The sequence below is a fragment of the Schistosoma haematobium genome, chromosome 4, assembly GCF_000699445.3.
Source record: "Schistosoma haematobium chromosome 4, whole genome shotgun sequence".
In the NCBI taxonomy this organism is placed as follows: Eukaryota; Metazoa; Platyhelminthes; class Trematoda; order Strigeidida; family Schistosomatidae; genus Schistosoma; species Schistosoma haematobium.
In genome coordinates this window covers 40,032,051-40,052,358 of record NC_067199.1, presented here as the reverse complement: position 1 = coordinate 40,052,358, position 20,308 = coordinate 40,032,051, and the positions used below count along the sequence as shown (strand labels likewise).

General features: G+C 35.6%; 2 protein-coding genes across 3 annotated transcripts in view; one reads left to right on the top strand and one right to left on the bottom strand.

The window, feature by feature from the left end:
- PHKA2 (Phosphorylase b kinase regulatory subunit alpha) overlaps positions 1-10,502 on the top strand; it is a 61,101-nt gene extending 50,599 nt beyond the window's left edge. Inside the window, exons 20-23 of the mRNA XM_051216397.1 lie at positions 264-292; positions 6,121-6,453; positions 7,810-8,019; positions 8,958-10,502. Coding sequence (XP_051066991.1) covers positions 264-292; positions 6,121-6,453; positions 7,810-8,019; positions 8,958-9,233 — 848 coding nt within the window. The 3' untranslated portion in view covers positions 9,234-10,502. The remainder of the gene's footprint in view (positions 1-263; positions 293-6,120; positions 6,454-7,809; positions 8,020-8,957) is intronic.
- Positions 10,503-11,124: 622 nt separating this feature from the next.
- Positions 11,125-20,262, bottom strand: MS3_00008057 (uncharacterized protein; the record flags this gene model as incomplete). Of its 2 annotated transcripts, XM_051216396.1 has the most annotated exons (3): positions 11,125-12,733; positions 15,033-15,583; positions 19,014-20,262. In XM_051216396.1, the coding sequence occupies one exon, from the start codon at positions 12,726-12,728 to the stop codon at positions 11,556-11,558; it is 1,173 nt and encodes a 390-aa protein (XP_051066990.1). In that variant the 3' UTR covers positions 11,125-11,555. The 2 variants fall into 2 exon arrangements, with proteins under 2 accessions (XP_051066990.1, XP_035587201.2); XM_035732513.2 differs by lacking the exons at positions 15,033-15,583; positions 19,014-20,262 and adding an exon at positions 14,980-14,983.
- Positions 20,263-20,308: the final 46 nt, after the last annotated feature.

The window sequence follows — 20,308 nt, the reverse complement described above, 5'->3', positions numbered from 1 at the left end:
AAAGTTGATTGATTTTGAAAATGTGATGGATCGAACAATGTATCCACATTTACAATGTCACTTGTATGTTTATACCTTACCGAAATTTATCCTAATTAGTACTGTATCTTACTTGGTCAAAATATTTATTCCTCATTGTCGTATTTGCAGCATTTGTATTTGAATTAGGAAGTGCTAATTAGTTAGTTGAAGTTTTGTTGATAATATATCTGTCTTAAAATTTATTATTTTTACCTGTTCGCCTGCTTTTTTTGTTTTTCCAGACCAAACTTTCCATCGTAAATCTACAGGGGTAAATTTATATTTTTATAGATCTTCATTGTTATAAAAATAGGATTTTTCAAGTAATCATATAATCCTTAGTATTCAGACTTGTGTATATATAGAGATATATATAGAGATATTCCCAGTTAACTATCTCTAACCAATTAACATATCAACATACTGCATGCGTTAGCCAGTCATCTTGTATCCACGCTGCGGCTTAATCAACATTAAAGAACTAGACAAACATATCATTATTCACTACTTATTAGTAAGTCGGTTATAGATTTCTCAGTCGCATAGGAGGTCAGTCAGGTTTCAAATAGCTCAATAGTAACTTCTCATCTGACTGCGGAGCTGGTTGGCGCCGGTTCAAATTCGAAGAATTGGTTCCCCCAAGATTGTAGGTACTTCTTGTTGTGGATAAATGCTATTATCATTTCTTGAGAAGTTAGTTAGATAAGATATCGGAATAAAAAGTAGAATGACAAAAACCATTTGCTTATTTGAGTATGTTGTTTCAAAAAATGGGACCACTAATACCAACTGACTAAATATATATGCTTACAAAATATTGAGCCAAGACATTGCATGACAACCAATATGAAAATAAATGATTGTTCAAGATTGATACAATAGCAGACACAAAATAGCCTAATAACTTGTCACTTATACTTGCCTTATCAATACCGGAATTATTATTTTTATCATAAATCTGTTATTCTTATTTAACCTGTTTGATAATAATTTGGAATAGCAGGTGCGTGTATAATGGGTTTTATTGGCCTGGGATCTGACTCCAAGTAGATCGTATGAATGATTGTTATTGAAATATATATGTCGCCTATCCTCGTATATAATCTTCGACTTAAATCGCGTTAGTCAATAACGGAATTAAATAAGTCAAATACGAGAATGAATTTCGAATACGTATATTTCATACAATCTTTGATTCAGACAAAATGTCGGAGAAGCGAAGAGAAAAGAGTGAAGCGACGCGACGCGCAGTGGAGAAGACGCTTGAGCCAACTCCATTTAACCACGTGTTAATCAATATTTATAGTCACACAAAATTAGGTTATAAACATGTGATGAGTAGTATAAGAAGTGTACACACATACGCTCATGTAAAAGCAGTCAAGGTTGACAAGTGAATAATTACCAAGGTCAAAATATGATTAAACTAGAATGAATAGATTAGCCAGTCCGGAAGCTAGAATAAGGTATATGGGTTTAAAATAATAACCGACACTACATAACCCCCTTGTAGAAAATAGCACATTTGAAAAAATGTCTGTTTTCGAAAATAACATTGAAGAGGTGTGTGGTTCACGTTAACAATAAGTAACACCCGATAAAGTAGTGTCACAACAGGAGTGAGTGTAATATACGACAGTGTCATACTTATGTAAAAAAAATACATGAATATCGTAAAGGTACGGACAAAAATGGAAACATTAGCATGCGAATATGAGCAAATTGATAAGCATTTAAAAAATTTAACATGCACTTATGTTGTGACTGTCTGAACGATAAAATAACACGTTCGTATGAGCGATTCGAAATATCGTGAAAACGGTAATAAATCGTTTTTGGGTATGACAGTGAAATAAATCGTCAAGATAAGTAGGATAAAATATAATATAAATTGGTCTGCGATGCTGACAGAATAGTGAATTATGAACATGTTCTGATGAGCCGCAGTAGAGTAAATAGCGTCGATTAGCGATGAGTGGATTCGAATTTAAATACGTAGAGTTCCCGTTTGTAGGATAAGAATAGTGGGCGAAAAAATGACATGAAAAATTTGGAACGAACTCACTTAAAGCAGGCAAACTTTACGTTATTGAATAATAAGATTTAGTCCATTGAGTTTTGAATGTCATATCGTGGAGTGTTCATAAAATTATAATTTTTGCGGTGAGTGATATGATTGCGAAGATGCCCATTATTGCACTCATTCACTTAGCCGAGGTCATTTTTATGTTATCATACCACACATTTTTCATTTCGATATTGCCTCCTATTATGTCTGTTGATGCCTCTAAATCTACTAACTGATTAGTAACGATTACGTTCATCTCATCTATTCGTCCACAAGTATAACTGCATGCTGCATCATTCATCACCCACTCTGGTCATTCTACTAATACATATTTAACGATAAATCGATTCATCTGTCATAACGCAAACGACAACGTACACTGACTTCACATTTTATGATTATTATCGATTGCAGTACAACAATGAATATCAGCCATCAATGCAGTTATCATTTCACAACTTGATCATTCTTATCCTACAAACGGGAACTCTACGTATTTAAATTCGAATCCACTCATCGCTAATCGACACTATTTACTCTACTGCGGCTCATCAGAACATGTTCATAATTCACTATTCTGTCAGCATTGCAGACCAATTTGTATTATATTTTATTCTACTTATCTTGACGATTTATTTCACTGTCAATACCCAAAAACGATTTATTACCGTTTTCACGATATTTCGAATCGCTCATACGAACGTGTTATTTTATCGTTCAGACAGAGTCAACAGGTTTAGTCATTAAAATTTCATGGAACTATAATGTATATATATAATACTGTTAAAGTGTGGAAAGTTTATTTGTGCGAATTAGATCCGTTTTTTCGTATAATTTCAAATGTTGTGTTTATTTTTACTTTAGGGCCTTAACTGACCCTGCTACTTCCCCGTTCTCTATTTGTTTAACAGTACTGCTGATTTTTTTCTGTTGTTGGTTGAATAATGTTTATCGAGAAGTCTGTGTATTTTTCTGCAATGCCCAGTAGCTTTAGTGATTCTGATCTATTTAGTTCTTCAAAGTCTCTTACCCACTCTGTCTCACTGCTCTTCAACCTCCGTGATTGGTGCTCCTTCTTTGTTTTTGACTGGTTGCTCTGATCTACTATATTTCTTTGTAAGCGTCCTGGTTGTATCATATAGTTCTTTCATATTTCCTTATCCTGCATCTTGTCCTACTTTGATTGCCAGGTTTTGTACATATTTCCATTTGTCTGTTATCATGCTCTTTACTCACTTGTTTGCTTCTATACATTCAGACCCTATACTTGGCCTTCTCTAACTTCGTTCCTCTATTGTTGACTGCTGTTTTCCTACCTTTCTGTTCTTGAATCTTATCCAGAGTATCTATAGAGATTAGTTTCTTATTCTGGTGTTTGTTGTTTCCAGCACATGGGATAATGAAGTTATTGCTTGGTTAATCCTTTTCTAGTTGATCTCCATGGGAGTTTCGTCTTCTAGTAGGTCTTGAGGTCTTGTGAGACATGAGACTTTTTGCTGAGAGCTATGTTGAACTAGCCGAAACTGTTAACATCTCGAAGAAAGTCGGTATCAAACTTTCATAGTGCTGCTTTTCCGATTGTCCAATTCTTCTTTATCCTCAGTTTTAGCCATCGACTATTGATCCGAACCAGGTTGGCTGGTGCAGTTGGAGTTTGCACTGCTACTACAGTCTCTGATTTGAGATGTTTGGTGATCTTAGTCAGTCATAATGTAGAACCTTTACTTATGTACATCATTTCAAGTTGCTTTACTCTATTAGGGCAGAGAGAATTTGTCACGCCAAGTCCCAGAACAGTAAAGGTACTAACAGTATCAGAGATGATAGAAAAGATCAGGCATCGAATATACGACTTGAAAAGAAAGTATAAATTTGGGAAATAAAGACGGAGAAAGTTATGAGAAAATTTAGCAATATAATTCAGAAATGTCCGCGATGGTAGAGATGAATTTACTCTTTGTTTTCCATTATATCTCGAACTATAAAATTATCTTGTACTTTTTCATATGCAATTTCATTCTTCTTGAATCAGATTATCAATACTTGATCTTTTATTTATTTTCGTTGATATTTTTAAGTACATAAATTACCACTTACATTGTTAATTGTTCAACTAATTTGGGAATCTTGTGGATATTTTGATCTCTCTGTACTGATGTCATGTTAAATAGACCTGATGGACACATTTCAAATGTTCTACGTTGTTTTAGAACTGACATGTCAAAACATTTTAGCAATATGTATACTCTTTGCTTGGTGATGATACTTTCAAAGATTTTGTATTATTGTTGTTTATTTACCTTAAAATTGAATGAGAATCAAACTTGCAAAATTGATTGATATTAATTTTTTAAAGGAAGAAAGCAATTTCCTCATGGGATTGCATAAAGATTACAAAATGTTGATTTTTTTACTGCTCTACTTCTAGTTTGATTGATGCAATGGGCATGAAATTCTAGGCTGAGCTTATGTTCTAACTGCTGATTGTCAGCAACACATTATGTCTAGAATCTTGTAGAGAATAGGAGGTTTCTATTCACATCGTACTTACAGACACTATCAATGCAAACTATCCGGTCTGTCATCGTTTTTAGTACGCCCTATTCAACGTCTTTTCCTAATTTTCTCTTCAGATGGAAACTGGTTTGTCTTCTCCAACATTAGGTTGTTGCTGATTGTATGTGACCAACAGACATTAATTATCTTGCGTAAACAATTGTTTATATATACTTGTACATTTTTGATGATTATTATGGTTGTTCTCCACCTTTCAGCTCCATAGAGTAGAACTGTCTTGAAGTTCGTATTGAAGGTTCTAACTTTGATGTTGGTTGACAGTTGTCTTGTGTTTCATATGTTCTTTTGAATGCTTAATAAATAATTGAACGTTTGAGTAGATTCATAGTATTAACGTGTTTATTTTATTGTCTTCTTCACGGGTGTCTGTAATTTCCCAAATTAAAACATAGAGACTATGCTTGCTTTTTCATTTTATCCATTAGCGTTTGGTGTTTTCTTTTGAGTTATTTTCCCAAGCATTTTTCTACAGTACAGTATTTTCTCAAGGATTTATGTGTATGTATGTGATCGAAAAAGTTATCTTTGTCCTACTTGATTTTACAGACTATCAATATTCCTCGATTTTCAGTTTAATAATTTTTTGTATTCTTATTCACATTGTATATGATGTCAGCGAAACATTGTTATAGTTTTCCTGATAAGCCCATAAATAGACAGGGATTTTAACGGTGAATTTACCATCAGCTCTTCAAGGATATTAAAGAAACCAAGCAATTTAATCCCATTCAATTATTTAGACTTTTTATCGTGTGCTCAAATAACTTACGATGTTACTTTCAAATTTACTAGTAACTTGGAAAATTCTATATTTTATTCATTAATCATAATAATATGTTCTGTTCCAAAAATCTGCTTATCTTCACAATTAACCAACTAAGCAGTTACTTTGTATGCTCATTAACTGGCAGATGCGTTCTAGTAAACAGTTCATGATATATCAAGTTCGGTGTGTTTCAAAGTGTGACATATTAGTGCGGAATACTGAATCGTGAATTGATTAAATTTGAAACTATGGACAATAGTATCTTGACCTAATGACCTAATTGTAACTTATTCTATGGCGTGATATCCAATATTAGTTCATAACACAATTCTTAAAAAAATATTCATCAGTTTTTGTCTTTCGATTTGCTCTCCAGCCTTCATCTTATTGTTTGACTGATATTATTTGGAATGTTCCGATAACTGGTTTCTTGATTTTATTATTTCTGTCACTAAGTTTTTAATGGTATACAGTTAGATCAATAATAGTTGTGTCTTTTTCTCTCTCAAAATTTCAACTGCAATAACTTTTAAGTATATAGTGGGAAGTCCTTATTCGTTTTTACATAGTATTTCAAAGAATTTACATAAAGTTGTAACATTCAATTCGTTTTTTTTTACTGTAATTGCATCCTGTTCGATAATAGTTAAAGTTGTAATATTTTTATATCCTACTTACTTTTATACAGCAACCAATTAAACTTATAAATACAACTCTTACAAATCAAGATAACTTACAGGTTACGTTAGATACTATTTCTGGTTCTGTAAAGAAAAGATCCACTGCAAGTCGTCCATTGATTGCATCACGTAAACAGTCTATAGTCGCTAGTGTTACAACTGAGGCAGAAAATGAAAATTGTCAAACTGATTTACGAAGCCTTTGGAGTCGTCGACGTAAAATTGATGGTGCATTGAATCGTGTCCCACCTGGATTCTATAAACGAGTGTATGTCACATTAACTCATATGCAAGGTTTAAGCATTGGCAGTCTAATACTTAGTCATAATTTGACAAAAGAAGTAAGTTTTTCTCACTTTCTGAAATAATTAAAAAGATACAATTATTTGTATATCTTAGTTGCACTTTAATCACTTTGTTTGGGATGTTAGGTAGTTGGAGATAGCTAACCAAGATACCCTGTATTCACCTAGGTTTTGTCCTGGTTGACACTCGTCCTCAGCAAGGTGTACCTTCAGTTGTCAGATAGCTGACACTCTCTGATTGATCCTGACCCGTATCAACCACTTTCACAATCTGAGCATTTATCATTGAGCTATTCATTCTATTACTGCTCTGTAGGACAGGGATATTTACAATTAGTTAATAACTGAGCAGGGATCATCTGTTCCCTCAAGACTACAAGTACTCTCTTACTCATAAAGTCCAATAGCGTTCGCCCGTTATGATTTGGCTAATGTCTGGTTGGCTCAATTTATCGTTTAGCTAAATGTCGTGTATACTACTAAATAAATCATTTTTTAACTTTGTAATTTGTCAAGTCCTTGTTTTGTTTTGTTTTTACGTTCTAACATTTTCATAAAACAATATATTCTGCAAAAGAATCTTTTCCATATTCTCTATTTTCAAAACTGCTTGTTGTATGTGATATTTATTAGCTTAATTTGATCATTCGATAAAAACGAGGTATAGGTTTTGATTTAGACAACATTTTCCTACGTGACTCAGATCAGATTAGAGTGATAACTCCTTAGTCTGGGCATTCGTTCATATCATTAGTCTGTGACTTACCAATGCTCAAAAACAACTTAATAATCAAATATAATTTCATGCATTAGTTTGGATTAGTGATTAAACCATTCAGCTTTTGACCAAGTAGGTCAAATGTTCATGCCCTATCCCATCTACCCCAGTTTATGTTCTCTATGTAATATAAAACTGTATCTGATGTAAACATTATAGCCAAACATTGAGTACAGTTGAGTACGTAATAAACCAGCCATGCTTCTTGTATGCAGTTCAGTGATACTACGTAACTGCTTAAATCGAAGTAGATTGAGACTCAAGTTTGTAACCTGGTAGTTGGAAATTGTAACTTTCTTCACTATTCCATGGATAACCTAGGATTACAAGTCAGTGATAACCAAAGTATTTTAAAACTTTTACCGATGAAACATCTTTCGACATCACTAGTTTTTTTCCCTTATGGAATCATTTTAAGGTATTCTGAGTATTCCTTGTTTTGAAGAATAATAATTTCTCCTTCAGTATTTTGACACCATATTATCTATTTGGAATTTAATGTTAAAAATCCTGTTATCAATGCTGATTTTATAAGAAAAGATTTATATTTCCTTTATTTTTTAAAATAATATTTGTATCCTCTACCATCTTCCCCCCACCTTCACTTAATCTAGATGACAATGGATGAACATAAATTTGCTTTAACTGTTGAACATGTATGCACAATGGTTAGTACACCAGAATATCGTCAATTAATTATTGAAGCAATTCACGTACTTGGTTCATTGATGATGCATGATGTTGACAATCGAATATTTATTGATTGTATCGTTAAAGTTGAAGATATTGTGGAGAAAGCAAATAATTTATTTTTAATTGATCAAGTAAGTGATTGCTTTGTTTGATTATAAAGTTTAATTAAACTCTGTTCGAAACTGTAACTCAATTAGTTCAACATCAGTTGTTGGAAGAAACAGAAATCGTTAAACAGTTAACAAGACACCCTTTATTAGACTATACTGAAACCAAATCACTATCTCAATCGTTAAACCTTAAATGGTATTCTTACCTTACGTTGAATGATGCTGATAATAAGCCAGAATTTAAACAGTTCGACTAAGTAATTATGTGCAGTAGTTGTAGTAGTAAAAGTAGTATACAATTGTGTATCAATCGATTTCTGGCTACCATACCACTACATTTATTTTCGAAATTGCTGGTTTGAACTTCAAGTTCTCATAACATTTTGATTACATAAATTGTGGTAGTTTGTTCTAAATCATAATGTTCCTAAGAATAATTTGAATGTGAACAGTATTATTTGAATCTAAATATTTTTAACCTAAAGGTCATTGTTATATGCACCTGTTCAAGCAGTGTATTTAGCTCTAGAATACGAATGCTCTCTGGTAGGATCCACCGTCTCGTCGTACATTAAGCGATTATGGAAGTAAGATAATTACTAATCAGTATTTGTCCATACTCGTACAGCCACAGCTGGATAAATACTGTCATCATTCTAAGAATCCTTTTCAACAATTTGTCTTTATTAAAGTCGTAACGAGAAACCTGTTACTCATAAAGCAATTTAGCTGTTTTATTGTTATGCTAAAGAGTTGCAAAACTAACCACCATCCGACACCAATGATGATGTAGTGGGTAACATTAGTCGTTATCTTCCATAACCACTTATATCCTACTGATTGAAGGAATGACTCAGTTCGGTAAATACTTGCTCGTGAAAGCAATCAATTGTGCACTGATAATGTTAAGTGATAGAGTAGTTGACAAGCTTCGTAATGTTTACATCTTTTTTTCTTAGATAAAGTATGGCGGAAACGCCACAGTGTGTTGTGCAAAACCAATGAAGCAATCTGGAGTCACTGACTCAATACCTAGTAATAATAACCAAGCACGTAGACAAAGCACTTTAACGTGCAACGGATTACATAATATTTGTCAGCGCTTCTATGACACACCACCTGCCGGAAAATTCGGTACAATGTCCTATATGGTACGTGCCGTATCTGAATTACTTACGTGTAATAAATGTTTAAACCCAGATAAGCCTTTACCAATCAATTGCAATGTTCAATAATATTCTTATTTGTTTTGCAATCGCATACTCATGCGTCCTTCTTTCTTGTTTTACTCCTCATATTACGTAAATACACATAAATCATGTCCCTACTGAGTTTCTTATCCTTCATTTCACTCTGTCTTATGCACACTTTTGTACACTACACACTGGTGTATTCACCTATTGACATTGGTAGTAAACGGCTTTTCCTAGTCAATAATTTCTGCCCTTTATACAATCAAGTATAGACTCTTCTCATTTTACATTTCTCAATCATGTTTCATCTAGTGGATTGGAGAATTCATAATGACACTACTGCTTGTTTAATTTTTAATGATATCCTACTATTTTGTAATATCCTCTCACCTGTAGATACTGTTACTTATTTTATACAATCAATCTTCTCTTGATTTTATTGATTGTTGAATTTAATTAGTATCGAAATACTTTTATTATGATAGGATTACGTGTAATAATCTAATTCACTTTGCAAAAGATACTCAATTCTTATTTTCTGATGTCTCTGCCATCTTGAATTCCCCAACCATCTTTTCTTTAAATCATAATTTCAATTTAGTTTGATAGTTTATAGTGTGTCATGGTATTTCTTCGACATTTGGCCCTTTTCTGATTTGTTTAATCTAGTCCAATTGTACCTCAAATTATTTTAAAGAAGTTGATATGCAGAAAAATACATTACAGTACGATTCTTCATGTGTATGTACTTTCTTAGAATGATTGCATGTATTAACTTATAAAAGTAAATGAATGATGATTTATTCCTTTACTTGTATAACTAAAAGGAGTACGTGAATTGGGGATTTCTGACTGTAATAAAAGCGACTTTTATTCACAGGAAATATGTATCAGCCTAACAACCGTTTAAAAATGAATTCACACTAAACAACTGCTTTAGGAGTAACATCAATATTCGATACTTGAAGGAAATCAGTACAAGAGGTCCTGTAATGTGGTTTCACGTTGCTTAAAACTCAACGTGTCTAAAATTCTGACACTTCGCTAAAGACATAATCCAACAACACCTACTGTCAGTCAGGAGGGCGGCTAAATTAAGGTAGCATAATGGCACGCAGCACTTATACCATCCTAGATTTAATTCTGAAACCTAAGAAGCTTGCGGAATTCTAGTGAGGTGTCCATGATCATAATTACTTGAGAAAGTTAGCTTGTAAGCTTCAACTAGTTTGGAAATTACGAACAAAGTTGTGCAAATCACGACAGAGATAGAACAACTGAGCTATATATAAGAAAGCAAACTTTTATCATACCAAACAATGTCAGTACAAATGAAAACTTGTGCACAAGAATGTGTCAAGTAAACTATTTTAAATGAAAATGATCTTAAGCAATCAACCATATCAACGTTGAGTCGGACCTGTGAGATGGTGATTCAGTTGAATATATACAACTTGGCTTCACTTGTTAACATGATTAGATTTAAGAACTTATCAAACAAGTAAAATGGTCATTTTGTAACTTTATAAACAAATTTTAGCTACTGGGCATTTAAAGTTGATTGGTGAAGTTGTAGCTTAATGGTTACAGTATTCCGTTTGCGACCACTTTGTTATGAATTTGAACTATGTTATAGTTTAGGCAGTTGGAAATTATCATTAACTCTTAGAGTGTGGTAGTTTTAAATATTAGTTAAATGGTTTCAACCTCGTTCTACTGGATAAAAGGGCAATGGTGTCGTGTACGAACTTGTACCTGGTCGCTAAAGTGAGTAATTTAACACTTAAATACTGAGGAACAGATACGTCTGTTTAAGAACACTATCAAAAAAATAATTTGGCTATTGACTAATTGCATCAATTTTTCTCACAAAGACCGTTTTATGTTCACTATCTCATGATTTGCTGCATAGATAAGACTCAAACACAATCATAATGATAGAAAACTATCTTTTGTAAAGAAAACTAGGTAGATTTAACGCCATACTAATCAGACCATTCTGTTTGCATATATGATAAAGAATCTAAAAGAAATCCAGAGTGGCAAAGATGGTGAGTGAAATAACTAGTTAAATTCTGAAACATCTTGAATTAGTACCTTACTTTGCAGAGATCATTAATATTCAAAGTACAATGATAAAAAACTGGGATGTTGATTATTATCATTTGATCTAGACAAGGTATACTAGTAAGTAGTCCAACTAAGACAAACATTTGGAACCACTGAATTAATAGGTAGTACTCAAACATAACGTTACGAAAGTAGTTCTCATGAACGCCTTTTCTCAACCTAAAAATCATAGCAAAATAAGATTTTTTATACACCAGTAAATATACTTATCAAATTTAGGCGACAAAGAAAAACTTAAAGTGGTAACAAATTAAAGCTTTTCCATTTACAACAAAACTGCAACCATGATTTCAGATTAGCTGGCAATACATCCGACAGTTTCAATTCCTTAATACAAACAAATAGATAACAATCAACGATTGATGGCAGTTCACGATTGAACTTCACAAAATATGGGTGGTTATTTAAAATATTTAATGACTTTTGTTTTACATCTAGGGAAGCGTTACGTATCGATAATCCGTGTAATAGTAAACTTGAGTCTATAGTAATAATAAGTGATGAGAGTTGGTCGAAATTGTGAGGTTCTAGAATTTTCCCAATCAATTGTACAAGCATACATTCTCCATACAACGTTGTTGGTGTAATAGATTTATCAAGGGATGAAACAGTAATATCAGGACAGCTTGAGTTCCATATAAAATGTAGACACAGTTTTGTGTCAATTTGCCAGTAACATGTGTTATTACTTGAAGAACCATGCATATCAATTGAAAGGATTTCCATTAGCTTTTTAAGTGATGTAGGAAGTTCTTTTACTGTTGAATGTACAAATGAGTTAATTGTTACTTTATGTTGGTTACTAAGTAGTATGTGACAAAACAATAATACCGATAATGGAGAACTATTTGGATTACACTGAATAATAAGCGTGAAAGGTTCTTTAGGAACAGTAACAGATTTATTTGAAGGTGTTGGAGTACTGTTTGTCATTGTGCTATTGATATGTTGAAGATGACAATAATTTGTAAACATACTAAAAATATCGTCTAACTCTAAGTCTAATTTACTTAGTTCTTTGTAAATGTTGTCGTGTTGTACATCTTTAACAAGATTTGTTTTATAATGATTTGAAAGATTTGAAATATGATATGTTAACTGACGAAGCTCAGAAATAAAGTCAGATTTTGATGCATTTTGAGCATCACAAACATTGACCTTATTTTTCGGATGATAACTTTTAAACATGTTTAAAAGAAATGATATATTATCGTCCAATTCGCCAAGCTCTTTAAGAAGACTTTTATCACGTTCATTCAATTCATTGGAAATAAATTCACTTGACATTTCAATACAAGAAGATGAATTATTTTCTTTACCAAGATGGTAAAAATTTTCCACTTTATACATTGTATCCGTATGTACAAAATTAATTGAACTTGGTATTAAACGATCAAGTTTATACATGATTTCTGAAAAAATAAAACAATAACAAACTTGGAATAATAATGACTTTAACATGGTAAAAATGTGAGGACATTATCAAACTCCAAACAGTCTACATTGTCCCGGGTACTTTTGAGGATGAATTTATAAACTCCGAATAGAAATACCCTGGTACGGTTGAGGGTGGGGGAGTCCGCCCTAACATGGTCGCACGTATACAGCCACTCACGGGGAAGTCCTACTCACTGACACCTCGCGGCGGGGGTATTGTTTACGAAAGTGAAAGGAAAAAGGCGAATGCTCGGCGCTTTAACCGGGTTGGTGAATATGGAGAATCCACCCAGTGGACGAAAACTGAACCTTGCGAATATAGTTCAGAAAGAGACCGAAACAAAAGAAATAAAAACTATAACCTCAAAGGATTTATTCCGGAGAATCTTTTCATGGCTCCGATACATTTACAAAAAATTTAAGGTGTCACCAAATATCCTTATCAATAGACTTATCTATTTGCTCTACTATATAAGATAAATGGAAGGTGAAGATAATAGAAAATATAGACAATCACCATTCTAAATGATGCAAGTAGACTAGCTGACCGGCTATTTTTCATCTGAAACACGGTACCTAACTTTGAACTTAATAGTGGTTTGATTCAATATAAAATTGGGAAGCCTTATTAAAAATGCTTTGAAAGTATTCAGTTGGCCATCTCTGTCCTACACTTTCAGTGAGACAGAAACTTTGTAACTGTGTTATACATCCATAAAAGCAAACGATTCTCCTTAATGATTAGATTTACCTACAAAGCATTGGTAAAATATTTATGTTAACGTAGAATGGTATTCTGAATCGATTTTAAAAACTCCGAATGCTCTGGTAAGGCGGAGGGTAAGGAGAGTCAGTTCTCCCTCTCGAAATGCTTTCACATGGTCACGCGCATACGGCCATTAACAAGGAAGTCCTACCCAATGGCTTCTCGCACCAGGGGGGTTGTCTACAAAATTGAGAGGACGAAAAAAGAATGTCCGGCGATTGGACCGGGTTGGTGGATATGGAAAGTTCAACTGGGGAGTCGGGAAACCCTGGTTCAAAACCAATGGTGCACCCGGGTTCCAGGATCCTGAAGAAACAAATGGCGTATGAACCAGTGGATGTTCACAGGCTACCATGGGACGGCATCTCCTTACGTCGCTTCACTGCTTTATTAATCAGACCTTTAAGTTGAAGGCTTCTAGTGTGCCCCCCAAGAAAACAACACGCTTCGGTCTGGGCACACGAACAGTATGACAGCCCACACACAAACCAAGGGAATTATTTGGCGCGTATGCATTCGGTGCCGTTTTGTATCAATATTTGTGTTCAAATAAATAGATAATTTGAACGGATTTATGAAATCCAAAGCAACTACTGTTTTATGGTGCCTTCATATAAACCATTCTTTTCTAGTAATCAGTCTGGATGTCCAAAGAATTTGACGTAAAAACCCATGGGATTAAAAATTTGTTTTGGATACAGAACTTACCACCATACACCCTATCTAGGTAAAAAGCTTGCTAATCTCAGTGTTGCATAATACTACTAGTGAGCTTTGGATATCCTACTTAACATATATATATATATATATATATATATATATATATATATATATATATATATATATGATATAACTCAGCTTTCCATTTTGAATTAAGCACTTGACAACCGTATTATACCTGTCTGCGGTGAATACACTAGACTGTGTCTAAAGGAACACTGACGAGCTCAGCCTGGAGAGTCAGTCTCTCAATCACATTCGAGTTACCTGAACTTAGATGCTGATAAACGAGGAACAGGAAATAAAAGCACGTGCCATTATGGAGTCGAGTACTGGATTTATGTACATCACAGTCGAGTAACACAGAATAGGTGACATACGTAACATAAAATTTATCATCCAGCGAGGGCTTAAGAAATAGTCGTGAATAAACAAGGACTGAGATTACAGAGAAATTAAGTACATCATGTGATGTAATCTCATTACCCTTAATATGTACATCGTCGATAATATCCGGTCATTAATCCTGATAACTAAGTACATAGGTTAAATAAAGTCTGGCCGTATCAGCCGGTAACAGTAAATCTGTTATTAGTTCCAAATAGAACTATTACCATCGGTGGCAATAAAGGATGTTAGTTTGACTAAAGTGCTACTTGGGACTAAGTTTGTTATCCAATAATGTACATGAGGAACATACACAATCAATGGGTAGTTTTGATTTGGTAGCATTACCCATGCATCTTAAAACAACGAGAAACGATAAGACGACAACAGAGAAAACCCACATTACACATGTAAACAACCAACTCTAAACTCGCTCACGTCCAATATCCAATGTCTTTATCACAACGTGTGCAAACCAATTGGTTTCTTTGCGTTCTCTTCTTGTTGTTTTGTTTCAGCTCCAGGTCATTGATATTGTCCAATTGGTGGTAGTCTAGCCACTTGGCTGCACTAATTCTAGTCAGTTTGGTAGTCGTTTGTGTATCATGTAGTTCGATCGAGTGCGTTCGTCTCAAGGCAGTAGGGTCTTGGGATCCAACAGCTATTGCACTACCAGGTAGGGGGTCGGTTGGTTGCTGTGTGGAAAACAGTAAAGAGAAAAATTCCAGTGCTAAGAGAGGTTGGTTGTGTCAAAAGGTAAATAAATAAATTAATAGTTCAAACAGTATGAAGAGGTCGAAATGTACGAATAAAAGGGGAAACGGTGATGATAAGAAACGAGGTTGAAATAAGCTGAAGTGATGGTGGCAGTAGTAGGTAGATTACAAAATATGCATCAGACACATTCCAAGTGGGAGATGGCATCCCATGGGTGAGTACATGTTTGTCAAGCCTTCACTTGAAGCCGTCCACTGAGATCTGTGGGCACTCCTGCCGGCAGAACATACCAAACGGGGCAAATCTTAGTAAGTAAAAGTGGAGGTGTGACTGAGTTTTTGGTCCTGGTAGGGTCTTCGTGTAGGGATGACTTCGTGTACTTAGCACGCTGTGTACCATTGTCACGTCACTCCTTATTCCCATATAACTCAGAGAGGACTATTTTAGCTGTCGGAGTTCATCTTCGTGAGATTTCTTCCTTAACTCCATCACCCACTTCGTTGCTCGTCTCTAAGAAATTTACGCTTCTTTCGAGGAGAGGAGGTGAATGAACTTTGTGAACCTCGAGGTGAGGCCATGAGTTTGTCTTAAGCAATGTAAGAAACAACTTTGGGGTGATTGCATCAGGTTGTCTATATAAAAGTGGAGAGTTGGATTTGAAGTGTAGTTAGAACTGGCGTCCAAGCTCTCTGTGGTTGCTAGTCCTATATAGAGAAACTTTTCATCGATGCCAGGCTTGGCTTGTAGCCCGTGTCTGATTTTCTGTGTGTTATTCCACATGTATTTTTCACTTGTCGTACATTGTGAAGGATGGCTTCTTGGACACTATCCCTCACAATCTACCAGTGCTCACCTGGTATTAGCTTTCATCACGCTTATGGATGTGGATAGTGTTGAAAATTCTCCCTCGTGGCCGTTAATTTTCCACTGTTGCAGCAAAGGTATGGTGCATCTTTGTCCCTGTATAATTTCTCTAGTTCAATCACGTCAAGTATGACTGCGCTGTGGTTCTTACTCGCTTCTGATTTTTAAGCGTGGACCTTCTCGGCTAGGAGCTAGTCATTTGGTAGTAGATAGTGTAATAGGAAAAACACATTATACGACAGAGTTGCCGATTATTTGTTTCCTCGCCTCAACCTGTATTCTAACTCTTATTGAGGTCTCTTGTTAATCACACTTTATATTCTCCAGTCTTCCCTATCGAGGCTTCTGTTATTTGGTCCTGGTTAAAGATATATATTTTGTCACTTAATTTACTGTCGATCGTTGCCGGACCATAGACAACAAAGTCATGTTTGACAAAAATCAAGATTACTGCGTGGTTCTGTGTATGCCTGTTAACTTTTGACTGTCTTTTTGGAAAGGTTCCTGGAATCCTTGCAGATAGATATCTGGTCCCATCGTGTTGGGAATATTTCTATTAATTCTCTTGTTTATTGACTATTCCTTGTGTCGTTTGGCATGTTAATTTATTCTAGAAAATCCCTTGGCTGTATAGCACGGGCTGAACCGTTTGAGATATTTTCTACTTTTTACATAATTTATTCTCTTTCTCGAATCAGAATCGTCCAGATTGAATACAGAATTTGTGCTTTGATATAATTTAATACGAGTCACTCAAAAACGCTTCGTACGTCATACAGATTAACATTGTTTAGCCTTATCTAATAAACTGGTTCGTTAGTTCTGCATCCAAACCGAATATTTATATTTAGGTTTTTGCAGATATTCATGTCTTGAAAGATTTTTGTCTTTCCCCCATTTCCTAAAGTCGTCTTAATGTTAAGTCATGCTGAGGATTTTTATGGCTACAATGAAATTCTTGTGAAACCTCCCTCTCGCTATCACATCAAATCTGTGATGGGGTATCGAAATCGCCGTTTAAGAGTATCCGTTCAAATCTCAGGCTTGATAGCATCGGTATTACCTTGGGTGCATTTTCCTTCTGTGTGTGGGATGGACAATATATTTCCTTGACCACGTACTTCACGTTGTTCAATTTAAAGCAACATCAGCGACAGCCCGATAACTCATCTAGCTTGATCTTCTACGGCATCGTGGCTTTGAGAATGCTGTCAACATATATCGCCACACCGCTCCCTATTTTGTTTTTCCTGTCACAGTCGGGTAGCACTGTGTCGTGAACGCTCACTTCATCGCCCGTGAAGTCCGTAGAGAGCCAGGTTTTAGTCATAACTATGCTTTTCAGTTTGAGCTGGAAGAGTGTTTCTGTTCTTCCTTGTTCAGCTAACGTACGTCGCTCAAGAGGTAGTTAGGTATTTACTCCATCACGTGATGTTTTACTGTGATAAAACTTGCCTGAGAAGCTGTTAACAGATGGAGGTATGTAGCAGACTGATTAGTTATATACATACGTTTTTCGATATGGTTGGTCCAGTAGTTGGAACTATGTTAACATGTCAATGTATACAGCTTGAAAAAAATTCAAGGTGTTTGTGATAGATAAAAATTACCCAATACGTGGAAGAAATGGAATACGAAGTTCTAATTTTAAACTCACAAACGTTTACCATTCATTGAAGAATAGTAGAAACTACAGCCCAACAGAAAGCAAAGAAGTAACTAAGAGTAAAACCTACATTGTTTTAATCCTAATAGGAGGTCATCGACTAGATCCTAATCAGCTAACGTAGATTGCTACGCAGTCAACATGACTATCTTCGTAGTTTCCTGTGTTGCGAGATTTTGATCGAGGTCCACTGACACTTGATTGTATTCTGGTCTGTTTTACTGTTGTGCCTTAAAAAACAAGATAAGTTGCGAGACATGACACGGATTTAGAGAAGACAAGTCTTGAGCACCTGGCCTTCTTCTAGAACTGTACAGCTTGAGAACCTTCCAGAGCGGGAAGGTACCAATCTAAGCAATATTTATGGATTCGAAGAAGCTTTAAACACAGTACCCAAAACGTCGCGAAGACGAGTCACAATGACTCACTTCTATCCTGGCTCCAGAGTCGCCTGTAGAACTGGATGCCCTGTATCAAGGCACATGAAATGCCTGTGGGCCAGAGGGTCTCGAAATCGAAAGTCTCACAGCGGATCACCTTAACTTCACTACTCTTTCTGACTTTAACAAACAACGTCCTAGACAAAATTGACGCGTCAGCCCTCGCTCACACTGACGATCATAAGAGACGGAGGTCATAAGGAGGGACGGAGGTGCGCTGGGGCGTCGAAAGACCTCACAATATTAGGGAAATGGACAGAACGTACGTCCTCCACAATAAGCCTTTCCCGATCATCTTCACATAGCGCGATACAAGACTAGAAACCACAGAGAGCTTGGACGCCAGTTCTAATTACACTTCAAATCCGACTCTCCACTTTTATATAGACAACCTGATGCAATCACCCCAAAGTTGTTTCTTACATTGCTTAAGACAAACTCATGGCCTCACCTCGAGGTTCACAAAGTTCATTCACCTCCTCTCCTCGAAAGAAGCGTAAATTTCTTAGAGACGAGCAACGAAGTGGGTGATGGAGTTAAGGAAGAAATCTCACGAAGATGAACTCCGACAGCTAAAATAGTCCTCTCTGAGTTATATGGGAATAAGGAGTGACGTGACAATGGTACACAGCGTGCTAAGTACACGAAGTCATCCCTACACGAAGACCCTACCAGGACCAAAAACTCAGTCACACCTCCACTTTTACTTACTAAGATTTGCCCCGTTTGGTATGTTCTGCCGGCAGGAGTGCCCACAGATCTCAGTGGACGGCTTCAAGTGAAGGCTTGACAAACATGTACTCACCCATGGGATGCCATCTCCCACTTGGAATGTGTCTGATGCATATTTTGTAATCTACCTACTACTGCCACCATCACTTCAGCTTATTTCAACCTCGTTTCTTATCATCACCGTTTCCCCTTTTATTCGTACATTTCGACCTCTTCATACTGTTTGAACTATTAATTTATTTATTTACCTTTTGACACAACCAACCTCTCTTAGCACTGGAATTTTTCTCTTTACTGTTTTCCACACAGCAACCAACCGACCCCCTACCTGGCAGTGCAATAGCTGTTGGATCCCAAGACCCTACTGCCTTGAGACGAACGCACTCGATCGAACTACATGATACACAAACGACTACCAAACTGACTAGAATTAGTGCAGCCAAGTGGCTAGACTACCACCAATTGGACAATATCAATGACCTGGAGCTGAAACAAAACAACAAGAAGAGAACGCAAAGAAACCAATTGGTTTGCACACGTTGTGACAAAGACATTGGATATTGGACGTGAGCGAGTTTAGAGTTGGTTGTTTACATGTGTAATGTGGGTTTTCTCTGTTGTCGTCTTATCGTTTCTCGGTGTTTTAAGATGCATGGGTAATGCTACCAAATCAAAACTACCCATTGATTGTTTATGTTCCTCATGTACATTATTGGATAACAAACTTAGTCCCAAGTAGCACTTTAGTCAAACTAACATCCTTTATTGCCACCGATGGTAATAGTTCTATCTGGAACTAATAACAGATTTACTGTTACCGGCTGATACGGCCAGACTTTATTTAACCTATGTACTTAGTTATCAGGATTAATGACCGGATATTATCGACGATGTACATATTAAGGGTAATGAGATTACATCACATGATGTACTTAATTTCTCTGTAATCTCAGTCCTTGTTTATTCACGACTATTTCTTAAGCCCTCGCTGGATGATAAATTTTATGTTACGTATGTCACCTATTCTGTGTTACTCGACTGTGATGTACATAAATCCAGTACTCGACTCCATAATGGCACGTGCGTTTATTTCCTGTTCCTCGTTTATCAGCATCTAAGTTCAGGTAACTCGAATGTGATTGAGAGACTGACTCTCCAGGCTGAGCTCGTCAGTGTTCCTTTAGACACAGTCTAGTGTATTCACCGCAGACAGGTATAATACGGTTGTCAAGTGCTTAATTCAAAATGGAAAGCTGAG